At 44.6% G+C, this 14,511-nt stretch overlaps 1 protein-coding gene across 1 annotated transcript in view; it reads right to left on the reverse strand.

The window, feature by feature from the left end:
* polr1a (RNA polymerase I subunit A) overlaps window positions 1–14,511 on the reverse strand; it is a 151,578-nt gene that overhangs the window by 115,863 nt on the left and 21,204 nt on the right. The window contains exons 5-6 of the mRNA XM_087991257.1: window positions 10,764–10,849; window positions 6,298–6,416 (exon numbers count right to left, since the gene is read on the reverse strand). Coding sequence (XP_087847383.1) covers window positions 6,298–6,416; window positions 10,764–10,849 — 205 coding nt within the window. The remainder of the gene's footprint in view (window positions 1–6,297; window positions 6,417–10,763; window positions 10,850–14,511) is intronic.

Raw genomic sequence — 14,511 nt, forward strand, 5'->3', positions numbered from 1 at the left:
CCGCCCCCACGCCGATCTCCATCCCCGCTCCCAGACCTAACCCCGCCCCCACACTCAGCTCCAGCCCCACACCAGGTCCTAGCTCCCAGCCCTGCCGTGTTTTCACCATCCCTCCAGACCTACCCCTCTCTGAGGATGAAAGATCAGTCCTCAGCAGAGGCCTCACCTTCATTCCCCTACGCTCCCGGATTGATGAATTCAACACGCGGCGTGACATCGAACAATTCTTCCGCCGCCTTCACCTCCGCGCCTACTTCTTTAACCAAGACTCCCGCCCACCCTCTGACGACCCCTTCTCCCGCCTCCAACACACCCCATCCACCTGGACACCCCATGCTGGCCTCCTACCTGCCCTCGACCTCTGCATAGCCAACTGCCGCCGCGATATTAACCGCCACCTGAACTCCCCCACCCCTCTCACCCACTCCAACCTCTCACCCTTGGAACGCGCAGCCCTCCACTCACTCCGTTGCAACCCCAACCTCACTATCAAACCAGCAGACAAGGGAGGCGCGGTAGTAGTTTGGCGCACCGACCTCTACACCGCTGAGGCCAAACGCCAGCTCGCAGATACCTCCTCCTACTGCCCCCTTGACCATGACCACCCTGTAGCTCAACATTTCAATTCCCCCTCCCACTCCACCCAGGATATGCAGGTCTTTGGACTCCTCCATCGTCAGACCACAGCGAAACGACGGTTGGAGGAAGAACGCCTCATCTTCCGGCTAGGAACCCTCCAACCACAAGGGATGAACTCGGATTTCACCAGTTTCCTCATTTCCCCTCCCCCCAGCCTGTCTCAGTCAAATCCATCAAATTCAGCACCGCCTTCCTAACCTGCAATCTTCTTCCCGACCTCTCCGCCCCCACCCTAGTCTGACCTATCACCCTCACCTTGACCTCTTTCCACCTATCACATTTCCGACGCCCCTCCCCCAAGTCCCTCCTCCCTATCTTTTATCTTAGCCTGCTGGACCAACTTTCCTCATTCCTGAAGAAGGGCTAATGCCCGAAACGTCGATTCTCCTGCTCCCGAGATGCTGCCTGACCTGCTGCGCTTTTCCAGCAACACATTTCCATCTCTGATCTCCAGCATCTGCAGACCTCACTTTCTCCATATCAGGAATAAAAGAATGACTAGAGTAAGATTAGGGCCAATCAAAGAGAGTAGTGGAAAATTGTGTGTGGAACCTGAGGACATAAGGGAAGCACTCAACAAATACATTTTGTCAGTTCTGGATGTAGGTTTGCTCGCTGAGCTGGAAGTTTTGTTTTCAGACGTTCTGTGACCAAACTAGGTAACGTCTTCAGTGAAACTCCGGATGAAGCACTGGTGGTGTAGCAGCTTTCGATGTATATTTTTGGGCTTCCTTAGGTTGGTAATAGAACAGAGAACAATACAGCACAGAACAGGCCCTTCGGCCCACGATGTTGTGCCGAACATTTGTCCTAGCTTAAGCACCTATCCATGTACCTATCCAATTGCCGCTTAAAGGTCACCAATGATTCTGACTCTGCCACTCCCACAGGCAGCGCATTCCATGCCCCCACCACTCTCTGGGTAAAGAACCTACCCCTGACATCCCCCCTATACCTTCCACCCTTCACCTTAAATTTATGTCCCCATGTAACACTCTGTTGTACCCGGGGAAAAAGTCTCTGACTGTCTACTCTATCTATTCCCCTGATCATCTTGTAAACCTCTATCAAGTCACCCCTCATCCTTCGCCGTTCCAATGAGAAAAGGCCTAGCACTCTCAACCTATCCTCGTACGACCTATTCTCCATTCCAGGCAACATCCTGGTAAATCTCCTCTGCACCCTCTCCAAAGCTTCCACATCTTTCCTAAAGTGAGGCGACCAGAACTGCACACAGTACTCCAAATGTGGCCTTACCAAGGTCCGATTCAGCTGCAACATCACCTCACAACTCTTGAATTCAATCCCTCTGCTAATGAATGCTAATACACCATAGGCCTTCTTATAAGCTCTATCCACCTGAGTGGCAACTTTCAAAGACCTATGAACATAGGGACCCAAGATCCCCCTGCTCCTCCACCACACTAAGAACCCTACTGTTAACTCTGTATTCCGCATTCTTATTTGTCCTTCCAAAATGGACAACCTCACACTTGACAGGGTTGAACTCCATCTGCCACTCCTCAGCCCAGCTCTGCATCATATCTAAGTCCCTTTGCAGCCGACAACAGCCCTCCTCACTATCCACAACTCCACCAATCTTCGTATCATCTGCAAATTTACTGACCCACCCTTCGACTCGCTCATCCAAGTCATTAATAAAAATTACAAACAGCAGAGGACCCAGAACTGATCCCTGCGGAACTCCACTTGTAACTGGACTCCAGGCTGAATATTTACCATCTACCACCACTCTCTGACTTCGACCGGTTAGCCAGTTCTCTATCCAACTGGCCAAAATTCCCACTATCCCATGCCTCCTGGACTTTCTGCATAAACCTACCATGGGGAACCTTATCAAATGCCTTACTAAAATCCATATACACTACATCGACTGCTCTACCCTCATCCACATGCTTGGTCACCTCCTCAAAGAATTCAATAAGACGTGTAAGGCAAGACCTACCCCTCACAAATCCATGCTGGCTGTCCCTAATCAATGTAGTGTCTTTCCAGATACTCATACATCCAATCCCTCAGTACCCTTTCCATTAATTTGCCTACCAACAAAGTAATATTAACCGGCCTGTAATTCCCGGAGCTATCCCTATTCCCTTTTTTGAACAGGGGAACAACATTCGCCACTCTCCAGTCTCCTGGTACCACCCCCTTGACAGTGAAGATGAAAAGATCATTGCCAACGGCTCTGCAATTTCCTCTCTTGCTTCCCTCATAATCCTAAGATATATCCCATCAGGCCCGGGGGATTTGTCTATCCACAAGTTTTTCAAAATGCCCAACACATCTTTCTTCCTTCCTAACAAGTATTTCCTCTAGCTTACCAGTCTGTTTCCTTTGGTGATGTCATTTCCTGTTATTTTCTCAGGGGGTAGCAAATGGGGTCCAAGTCAATGTGTTTGTTGACAGAGTTGTGGTTGGAATGCCGTGCTTCTCGGAAGTCTCGTACGTGTCATTGTTTGGCTTGTCCTAGGATGGATGTGTTGTCCCAGTCAGTGGTTTCCTTCCTCATCTATATGTAAGGTTACTAGTGAGAATGGGTCACTTCTTTTTGTGGCTAGTTGATGGTCATGTATCCTGGTGACTAGTTTTCTGCCTGTTTGTCCAATGTAGTGTTTGTTACAGTATTTTGCATGGTATTTTGTAAATGACATTAGTTTTGCTTGTTGTCTGTATAGGAGCTTTCAAGTTTACTAGCTACTGTTTCAGTGTGTTGGTGGGTTTGTGGGCTACCATGATGCCAAGGGGCCTGAGTAATCTGGCAGTCATTTCCGAGATGTCCGATGTGGAGGAGAGTTGCTAGGGTTTCTGGACGCATTTTGTCTGCTTGTTTGGGTTTGTTGCTGAGAAATCAGCAGACGGTGTTCATTGGATACCAATTTTTGTTTTATACACTGTATAGTTGATTTTCCTCTGCTCTGCCTTGTTCCTCTATGCTGCAGTGTGTGGTGGCTCATTGAAATAATGTTGTAATGCAGCTTCGTTTCTGAACGACAAATCTTCTCAGAACTCGCTAACTTTTCATCAGTATTCATATTGGAAAAGGGCAATGTTAGTGAGAATACGAAGATACAGGCTACTGGATTAAATGGGATTGCGGTTGACAACGAGGAGGTTTTAGCAATTTTGGAAAATCTGAAAATAGATAAGACCCTGGGCTGGATGGGATTAATCTTCGGATTCTATAGGAAGCCAGGGAAGAGGATGCAGAGCCTTGGGCTTTGATTTTTATGTCATCATTGTTGACAGGAGTAGTGCCAGAAGACTGGGGGATAGCAAATGTTGTTCCCTTGTTAAAGAACCCTGGTAATTATACGCCAGCGAGCCTTACGTCGGTTGTGGGTAAGGTGTAGGAAAAGAGATAGGATTTATAATCAACTGGAAAGGAATAATTTGATTCGGGATGGTCAACGCGGTTTTGAGAAGGGTTGGTAGTGCCTCACTAACCTTAATGAGTTCTTCAAGAAGGTGACAAAACAGATGGATGAAGGTAAAGCGGTTGATGTGGTGTATATGAACTTCAGCTGAAAATGTGTTGCTGGAAAAGCGCAGCAGGTCAGGCAGCATCCAAGGAACAGGAGAATCGAAGTTTCGGGCATAAGCCCTTCTTCAGGAAATGCCCGAAACGTCGATTCTCCTGTTCCTTGGATGCTGCCTGACCTGCTGCGCTTTTCCAGCAACACATTTTCAGCTCTGATCTCCAGCATCTGCAGCCCTCACTTTCTCTATATGAACTTTAGTAAGGCGTTTGATAAGGTTCCACACGGTAGGCTATTGCACAAAATACGGAACTTCGGGATTGAAGCTTGGATCAGAAATTGGCTAGCTGAAAGACGACAGAGGGTAGTGGTTGATGGGAAATGTTCATCCTGGAGTTCAATTACCAGTGCTGTGCTGAAAGGATCTTTTTGGGGCCACTGCTCTTCATCATTTTTATAAATGATCTGGATGTGAGCGTAGGAGGATGGATTAGTAAATTTGCAGATGACATGAAGATCAGCAGAGTTATGGATAGTGCCGAAGGATGTTGTGGGTTACAGAGGGACATAGATAAGATGCAGAGTTGGGCGGAGAACTGGCAAATGGAGTTTAATGTGGAAAAGTGTGAGGTAGCTCACTTCAGAAGAAATAACAGGCATGCAGAGTACTGGGCTAATGGTAAAATTCTTGGCAGTGTAGATGAGCAGAGAGATCTCAGTGTCAGGGTGCATAAATCTCTGAAAGTTGCCACCCAGGTTGATAGGGTTGTTAAGAAGGCACGTGGTATGTTGCTGTTTATTGGTAGGGGATTGAGTTTTGGAACCACAGGGTCATGCTTCAGCTGTACAAGACACTGATAAGGCTGCATCTGGAGTACTGTGCACAGCTCTGGTCACTGCATTTAGAGGAAAGGGTTTGGAAAGGGTTCAGAGGAAATTTACCAGGATGTTGCTTGATATGGAAGGAAGGTCTTACAAAGAAAGGCTGAGGGAATGGAGGCTAATTTTGTTGAAGAAGAAGGTGGCTGAGGTGACTTAATCGAGACATATAAGATATTCAGAGGGTGAGATATAGTGGACAGTGAGAGCCCTTTTCCTCAGATGGTGAAGGCTAACAGGAGGGGACATAGCTTTAAATTGAGGGATGATAAGTTTTAGGACAGATATCAGGGGTAGCTTCTTCACTCAGAGTAGTAGGGGCGTGAAATGGTCTGCCTGCAACAGTAATAGATTCTCCAACATTAAGGGCATTGGATAATAATGGAACAGTGTAGGTTAGATGGGCATCAGATTAATTTCACAGTTTGGCGCAACATAGAAGGGTGAAGGGTCTGAACTGTGCTGTAACATTCTATGTTCTCCATTCTAATTGATCACGAGCTCAGGTCTTGGAATATCAGCTTTGAACTTCCAGTTCAAGAGCAGAGAGTGACAACTAAATGCAATACAATGAAACAAACTAAATAAAATGATTTCTGCATTTCCCAGTCTGAAGTTATAGCAGGGATGTCCAAATCGATAATGCTAACTATATTAATACTTATAACAAAAGCAATGGGTGAGCAAAAGACAGAAAGGCAGAACAGAAAAAAAAAAGTAATTTAAGCTCCAGTTAAACATTTGTTTCTTTTCTGCTGTGTCCCTTAGTGCTCTGTGCTATTATTCACAACCAAATGTTTTTTCATATATTTGTTTCCTTGACCATACAAATGGTCACAAGTGCACATCAACAAGGAAACAGTAATAAATGCTGGAATAAATACAGGTAATGCTGAAAAACCTAGCAGATCTGGCAGCATCTGCTGAAAGAGAAACAGCCAGACCCATTGAGTATTTCCAGCATTTTATTTATAGTTTCCAAAATTTACAGTATTTTGCTTACATGCATCTCCAGAGTTTGGTCAACATATGCCCAACAAAGCAGTACACCTAGCAACCGTCTCCCAGCACGGGGTGGAGAGATACATGCTAGTTGCTGCACATTGCTGATGCAGTAAAACCCAATATGAACAGCATTTCTATGTTATTTCTCATAGGTGTTCTGAAGCATTTGTGAAGTTATTTTTGAAAGCTTTGAATATTGCATGGAAAGCACAATTTCCTATCCATGCTCAGCTATTGTAGAAAGATGTAATGCACAGGTAAGTTTATGCCGATTTACCTCCACTGTCTTCCACAGCCTCAGCTGTATCTTCATTCTCTTTGACTTTCAGAGCAATTGTGGGATATGTCACAATTAGTTTGCTGTTGTGTTCTTTCCGCACAACTGATTTGCCAGCTCTACAGAGAATGTAAACAAAACATTTTGTCAATCCACTACTTCATTATCACCTCAGTCGACTCAGCAAAGACAATCAGGAGAATATTTTCCAATTGCAAGAAAATGTTTAAAATGGAAGTAGATTGCTGCAAACAATGAAGTAATCTTGATTTGCATCTTTTGATGTTCAAAATGAATTTTAAAAGGGTACAAATGACCCCACTTTTCTATTTCTTTACTTACAATTCTTCCTGGGTTATGTCCCCTATTTCCAATAGTGCAGACATATACATTACGTGATGGGATCTCAAATAAAATAGTAAATCACCAACGGTCATTTGAGTGGGAGCAGCAGCCGAGTAAAGGCGAACCCGGGAGACTACAGCTAAGGTAAGACAGTTTGTTTCAAAATTACTTACCTGTAGCGGGCAGCGGTGTTTTTTTTTTCTCTCTTCACAAAAAGAGCGGGAGCAGCAGAGGAAGTGACGGCAAACAGAGGGGCAAATAGAAGTTTGAAGAAGTTTGAGGGGGATCTGCCTCTGGAGGTAGTATGGGCTGAAGTCAGAAATAGGAAAGGTGCAGTCACCTTGTTGGGTGTTTACTATAGGCCCCCCAATAGCAGCAGAGATGTGGAGAAACAGATTGGGAAACAGATTTTGGAAAGGTGCAGAAGCCACAGGGTAGTAGTCATGGGTGATTTCAACTTCCCAAATATTGATTGGAAGCTCTTTAGATCAAGTAGATTGGATGGGGCGGTGTTTGTGCAGTGTGTCCAGGAAGCTTTTCTAACGCAGTATGTAGATTGTCCAACCAGAGGGGAGGCCATATTGGATTTGGTACTCGGTAATGAACCGGGACAAGTGGTGGGCTTGTTAGTGGGTGAACATTTTGGTGATGGTGACCACAATTCTGTGACTTTCACCTTGGTTATGGAGAGAGATAGGTGCGCACAACAAGGTAGATTTTATAATTGGGGGAAGGGAAATTACGATGCTGTAAGGCAGGATTTGAGGAGCATACGTTGGGAGCATAGGCTGTCAGGGAAGGATGTGGTGGAAATGTGGAACTTTTTCAAAGAGCAGATACGACGTGTCCATGATATGTATGTACCTATCAGGCAGGAAAGAAATGGTCGTGTGAGGGAGCCTTGGTTGACGAGAGAGGTTGAATGTCTGGTAAAGAGGAAGAAGGAGGCTTACATAAGGTTGAGGAAACAGGATTCAGACAGAGCAGTGGAGGGATACAGGATAGCCAGAAGGGACCTGAAGAAAGGGATTAGGAGAGCTAAGAGAGGGCATGAAAAATCGTTGGCGGATAGGATCAAGGATAACCCCAAGGCATTTTATGCGTATGTGAGAAACCTGAGAATGACGAGAACGAGGGTAGGGCCGATCAAGGACAGTAGTGGGAGACTGTGTATTGAGTCGGAAGAGATAGGAGAGGTCTTGAACAAGTACTTCTCTTCAGTATTTACGAACGAGAGGGACCGTATTGTAGAAGAGGAGAGTGTGAAATGGACTGGTAAGCTAGAAGAGATACCTGTTAGGAAGGAAGATGTGTTGGACATTTTGAACAACTTGAGGATAGACAAGTCCCCCGGGCCTGATGGGATATATCCTAGGATTATGTGGGAAGCAAGAGAGGAAATTGCAGTACCGTTGGCAATGATCTTCTCGTCTTCACTGGCAACGGGGGTGGTACCAGGGGACTGGAGAGTAGCGAATGTTGTGCCCCTGTTCAAAAAAGGGAATAGGGATAACCCCGGGAATTACAGGCCTGTTAGTCTTACTTCTGTGGTAGGTAAAGTAATGGAAAGGGTACTGAGGGATAGGATTTATGAGTATCTGGAAAGACACTGCTTGATTAGGGACAGCCAGCACGGATTTGTGAAGGGTAGGTCTTGCCTTACAAGTCTTATTGAATTCTTCGAGGAGGTGACCAAGCATGTGGATGAGGGTAGAGCAGTGGATGTAGTGTACATGGATTTTAGTAAGGCATTTGATAAGGTTCCCCATGGTAGGCTTATGCGGAAAGTCAGAAGGCATGGGATAGAGGGAAATTTGGCCAATTGGATAGAAAACTGGCTAACCGGTCGAAGGCAGAGAGTGGTGGTAGATGGTAAATATTCAGCCTGGAGCCCAGTTACAAGTGGAGTTCCGCAGGGATCAGTTCTGGGTCCTCTGCTGTTTGTAATTTTTATTAATGACTTAGATGAGGGAGTCGAAGGGTGGGTCAGTAAATTTGCAGATGATACGAAGATAGGTGGAGTTGTGGACAGTGAGGAGGGCTGTTGTCGGCTGCAGAGGGACTTAGATATGATGCAGAGCTGGGCTGAGGAGTGGCAGATGGAGTTCAACCCTGCCAAATGTGAGGTTGTCCATTTTGGAAGAACAAATAAGAATGCGGAATACAGGGTTAATGGTAGGGTTCTTAGTCAGGTGGAGGAACAGAGGGATCTTGGGGTCTATGTACATAGATCTTTGAAGGTTGCCACTCAGGTGGATAGAGTTTGTAAGAAGGCCTATGGAGTATTATCGTTCATTAGCAGAGGGATTGAATTCAAGAGTCGTGAAGTGATGTTGCAGCTGTACAGGACTTTGGTTAGGCCACAGTTGGAGTACTGTGTGCAGTTCTGGTCGCCTCACTTTAGGAAAGATGTGGAAGCTTTGGAGAGGGTGCAGAGAAGATTTACCAGGATGTTGCCTGGAATGGAGAGGAAGTCGTACGAGGATAGGTTGAGAGTTCTCGGCCTTTTCTCGTTGGAACGGCGAAGGATGAGGGGTGACTTGATAGAGGTTTATAAGATGATCAGAGGAATAGATAGAGTAGACAGTCAGAAACTTTTTCCCCGGGTACAACAGAGTGTTACAAGGGGACATAAATTTAAGGTGAAGGGTGGAAGGTATAGGGGAGATGTCAGGGGTGGGTTCTTTACCCAGAGAGTGGTGGGGGCATGGAATGCGCTGCCCGTGGGAGTGGTAGAGTCGGAATCATTGGCGACCTTTAAGCGGCATTTGTATAGGTACATGGATGGGTACTTAATCTAGGTTAGAAGTTCGGCACAACATCGTGGGCCGAAGGGCCTGTTCTGTGCTGTATTGTTCTATGTTCTATGTTCTATGTACATTATCAAAAAATGAAACCCATATTTACAACCAAGTGTTTGTGGCTCCTTACATCAATGCTTTACACAACCATAATATCTTCTTCCCAAGTGTGCTACTATCCATCTCCTGCTGGATTCCTCCTTTTGCGTTCACAATGCTTTCACAACTCCTTTCCATTGATAATTTACAAAACACCTATCCTGTTCTGTCTTGTTCATGACTTGACAGCATTTGCAAGGTTTTCCTCATTCTTAGACACACCTTCCTGCTGCACATCTCCACAACAGCCTCTCCAGAAATGCAAATTTCTTCCATTCATCCCTTTGAAATCCCCAAAACTCAACTCAGCAATACATTGCCTGCACAAACTTAACTTTACTGTTTAAGAGCACATCAAAAAAAACTAAAACTTTATTTTTTTTCTGCTTTGAGTTAAATTTCTGTTAAATTACTCCTGTAGTTCTTAGTTAATAGTAACCATTGGTTTCACGTACAGCGGAATGAACATAGATCACAATCTAGGAAAGATATAAGTAATTACTTGCATGAAAACAAATACATTTCCTATCAGTTCCTAATAACTCAGTCACAAAAAACACAAAGATGCAAGCTTTAATATCTTTCTTTGTGTTGAATCTGAACTCATTTGGGGCAACAGAAAAACAGCAATAGTTGAATTTTGCAAACCTGACTGTCAGCATCACATTTCCTACTTGTTGCAGCACATCATGCTTTTCATAACAGGGCTGGTTCTATAAATTGGCATTAACTCTCTTTACACTTTGATCCTTGACATGGTTAATGTATCTCGTTTGCAACAGCTGACATGCTCACTGACGTAGTACCAGCTTCTAACTACCTAATTTCTATGTTACAACTCCCTAGGTCTCTTTGTCACTTCCCTCTACCTCATGTCCATTAATTATGACAGCTCTATACCCCATAATACTGGGAGAGTGAAGAATCAGGCTCGTCAGTATGTTACCTCTTGCTTTGTTATGTGCTAAATCTCTGGTGACCCTTAATACCACCATTATAAGCAGTGCTAAGAATGAAGGTGTAGACGAAGAGGAAAGCTCAAGTAGATTTTCTGTACAAAATAAAAAATTAATACAGATTCCACTCCTTTAATCATTAATTATCTTCAGTATGCAGGCATGAGCAACAAAAGGAATATTAACTAGCTGCTGCCACAGGCACTTATTCTGCATACATATATTCTACAATGTACAAAGTAATGTCACCTCAGAAATCACTTACTGGCAGTTTGGACACTTCCTTGATTTCATCTGATTTTTCCAGAAATCGCCTATCAATTTATCTTTGCAGTCACTCACATTTTTTACCTTGCAACAAAACAGAATCATAATGTAATGTAAATATTAAAACGTTTCAAAAAACTTTAATACATTTATTCACAAGGCAGCATATCTTTGAAAGTTTGCTTGCGCTATTTTTCTGTATATGCATTCATTTCAAGTCTCTCTTTTCTCAAAGTGCCACTTGTGCATGTCATGCAGAACAACATCCCCTCCATATTCAAACAACTCAAAGATGGTGAATATATGAAATCACCATTTTGAAATAATTACTTAGAGTCATAGAGTCACAGAGATGTACAGCATGGAAAAACACCCTTCGGTCCAACCTGTCCATGCCGACCAGATATCCCAACCCAATCTAGTCCCACCTGTCAGCACCCGGCCCATATCCCTCCAAACCCTTCCTATTCATATACCCATCCAAATGCCTCTTAAATGTTCAATTGTACCAGCCTCCACCACATCCTCTGGCAGCTCATTCCATACACGTACCACCCTCTGCGAGAAAAGGTTGCCCCTTAGGTCTCTTTTATATCTTTGCCCGCTCACCCTAAGCCTATGCCCTCTCGTTCTGGACTCCCCGAACCCAGAGAAAAGACTTTGTCTATTTATCCTATCTATGTCCCTCATAATTTTGTAAACCTCTATAGGGTCACCCCTCAGCCTCCGACACTCCCGGGAAAACAGCCCCAGCCTGTTCAGCCTCTCCCTGTAGCTCAAATCCTCCAACCCTGGCAACATCTTTGTTAATCTTTTCTGAACCCTTTCAAGTTTCACAACATCTTTCCGATAGGAAGACGACCAGAATTGCATGCAATAATCCAACTGTGGCCTTACCAATGTCCTGTAAAGCCGCAACATGACCTCCCAACTCCTGTACTCAATACTTTGACCAATAAAGGAAAGCATACCAAACGCCTTCGACACTATCCTTTCTACCTGGGACTCCACTTTCAAAGAGCTATGAACCTGCACTCCAAGGTTTCTTTGTTCAGCAACACTTGCTAGGACCTTACCATTAAGTGTATAAGTCCTGCTAAGATTTGCTTTCCCAAAATGCAGCACCTCGCATTTATCTGAATTAAACTCCATCTGCCACTTCTCAGCGCATTGGCTCATGTGGTCCAGATCCTGTTGTAATCTGAAGTCACCCTCTTCGCTGTCCACTACACCTCCAATTTTGGTGTCATCTGCAAACTTACTAACTGTACCTCTTATGCTCTCATCCAAATCATTTATGTAAATGACAAAAAGTAGAGGACCCACCACCGATCACTGGCACTCCACTGATCACAGGCCTTCGGTCTGAAAAACAACCCTCCACCACCACCCTCTGTCTTTACCTTTGAGCCAGTTCTGTATCCAAATGGCTAGTTCTCCCTGTATTCCGTGAGATCTAACCTTGCTAATCAGTCTCCCATGGGGAACCTTGTCGAACGCCTTACTGAAGTCCATATAGATCACATCCACTGCTCTGCCCTCATCAATCTTCTTTGTTACTTCTTCAAAAAACTCAATCAAGTTTGTGCAACATGATTTCCCACGCACAAAGCCATGTTGACTATCCCTAATCAGTCGTTGCCTTTCAATATACATGTACATCCTGTCCCTCAGGATTCCCTCCAACAACTTGCCCACCACCGGGTCAGGCTCACCGGTCTACAGTTCCCTGGCTTGTCTTTACCGCCCGTATTAAACAGTGGCACCACGTTTGCCAACCTCCAGTCTTCCAGCAAAACACCTGAGACTATCGATGATACAAATTTCTCAGCAAGAGGCCCAGGAATCACTTCTCGAGCTTCCCCACAGAGTTCTCGGGTACACCTGATCAGGTCCTGGGGATTTATCCACTTTTAACCTTTTCAAGACATCCAGCACTTCCTCCTCTGTAATCTGGACATTTTGCAAGATGTCACCATCTATTTCCCTACAGCCTATATCTTCCATATCCTTTTCCACAGTAAATACTGATGCAAAATATTCATTTAGTATCTCCCCCATTATCTGTGGCTCCACACAAAGGCCGCCTTGCTGATCTTTGAGGGGCCCTATTCTCTCTCTAGTTACCCTTTTGTCCTTAATATATTTGTAAAAACCCTTTGGATTCTCCTTAATTCTATTTGCCAAAGCTATCTCATGTCCCCGGTTTGCCCTCCTAATTTCCCTCTTAAGTATACTCCTACTTTCTTTATAGTCTTCTAAGAATTCACTCAATCTATCCTGTCTATACCTGACATATGCTTCCTTCTTTTTCTTAACCAAACCCTCAATTTCTTTAGTCATCCAGCATTCCCCATACCTACCAGTCATCCCTTTCACCCTGACAGGAATATACTTTCTCTGGATTCTTGTTATCTCATCTCTGAAGGCTTCCCATTTTCCAGCAGTCCCTTTACCTGCAAACATCTGCCTCCAATCAGCTTTCGAAAGTTCCTGCCTAATACCGTCAAAATTGGCCTTTCTCCAATTTAGAACTTCAACTTTTAGATCTGATCTAACCTTTTCCATCACTATTTTAAACGAATAGAATTATGGTCGCTCGCCCCAAAGTGCTCCCCCACTGACACCTTAGTCACCTGCCCTGCCTTATTTCCCAAGAGTAGGTCAAGTTTTGCACCTTCTCTAGTAGGCACATCCACATTCTGAATCAGAAAAAAGTGTCTTGTACACATTTAAGAAATTCCTCTCCATCTAAACCTTTAACACTATGGCAGTCCCAGTCGATGTTTGGAAAGTTAAAATCTCCTACAGTAACTACCCTATTATTCTTACAGATAGCTGACATCTCCTTACAAGTTCATTTCTCAATTTCCCTTTGACTATTGGGGGGGGGGGGGGGGGGGGGGCGGCGGTCTATATTACAATCCCAATAAGATGATCATCCGTTTCTTATTTCTCAGTTCCACCCAAATAACTTCTCTGGATATATTTCCGGGAATATCCTCCCTCAGCACAGCTATAATGCTATCCCTTATCAAAAATGCCACTCCCCCCTCCTCTCTTGCCTCCCTTTCTATCCTTCCTGTAGCATTTGTATCCTGGAACATTAAGCTGTCAGTCCTGCCCATCCCTGAGCCATGTTTCCGTAATTGCCATGATATCCCAGTCCCATGTTCCTAACCATGCCCTGAGTTCATCTGCCTTCCCTGTTAGGCCCTTGTATTGAAATAAATGCAGTTTAATTTATTAGTCCTGCCCTGACTGTTTGACTCACTTCTGTTCTCAGCTGCACCCATCTCAGATCGATCTCTTTCCTCGCTATCTCCCTGGGTCCCACCACTCCACCTTACTAGTTTAAATCCTCCCAAGCAGTTCTAGCAAATTCCCTGCCAGTATATTACTCCCCTTCCAATTTAGGTGCAATCCGTTCTTCTTGTACAGGTCACTTCTACCCCAAAAGAGATTCTAATGATCCAAAAATGTGAATCCTTCTCCCATACACCAGCTCCTCAGCCATGCATTCAATCTGCTCTATCCTCCTATTCCTGCCCTCACTGGCTCGTAGCACTGGGAGTAATCCAGATATTACTACCCTTGAGGACCTCCTTTTTAAATTTCTGCCTAACTCTCTGTAATCTCCCTTCAGAATCTCAACCTTTTCCCTTCCAATGTCGTTGGTTCCAATGTGGACAATGACCTCCTGTTGGCCCCTCTCCCCCGTGAGAACATTCTGCACCCTCTCCGAG

The sequence above is a fragment of the Chiloscyllium plagiosum genome, unplaced genomic scaffold, assembly GCF_037043375.1.
Source record: "Chiloscyllium plagiosum isolate Xiang-an unplaced genomic scaffold, Cpla_swu_hap1 HiC_scaffold_1, whole genome shotgun sequence".
In the NCBI taxonomy this organism is placed as follows: domain Eukaryota; kingdom Metazoa; phylum Chordata; class Chondrichthyes; order Orectolobiformes; family Hemiscylliidae; genus Chiloscyllium; species Chiloscyllium plagiosum.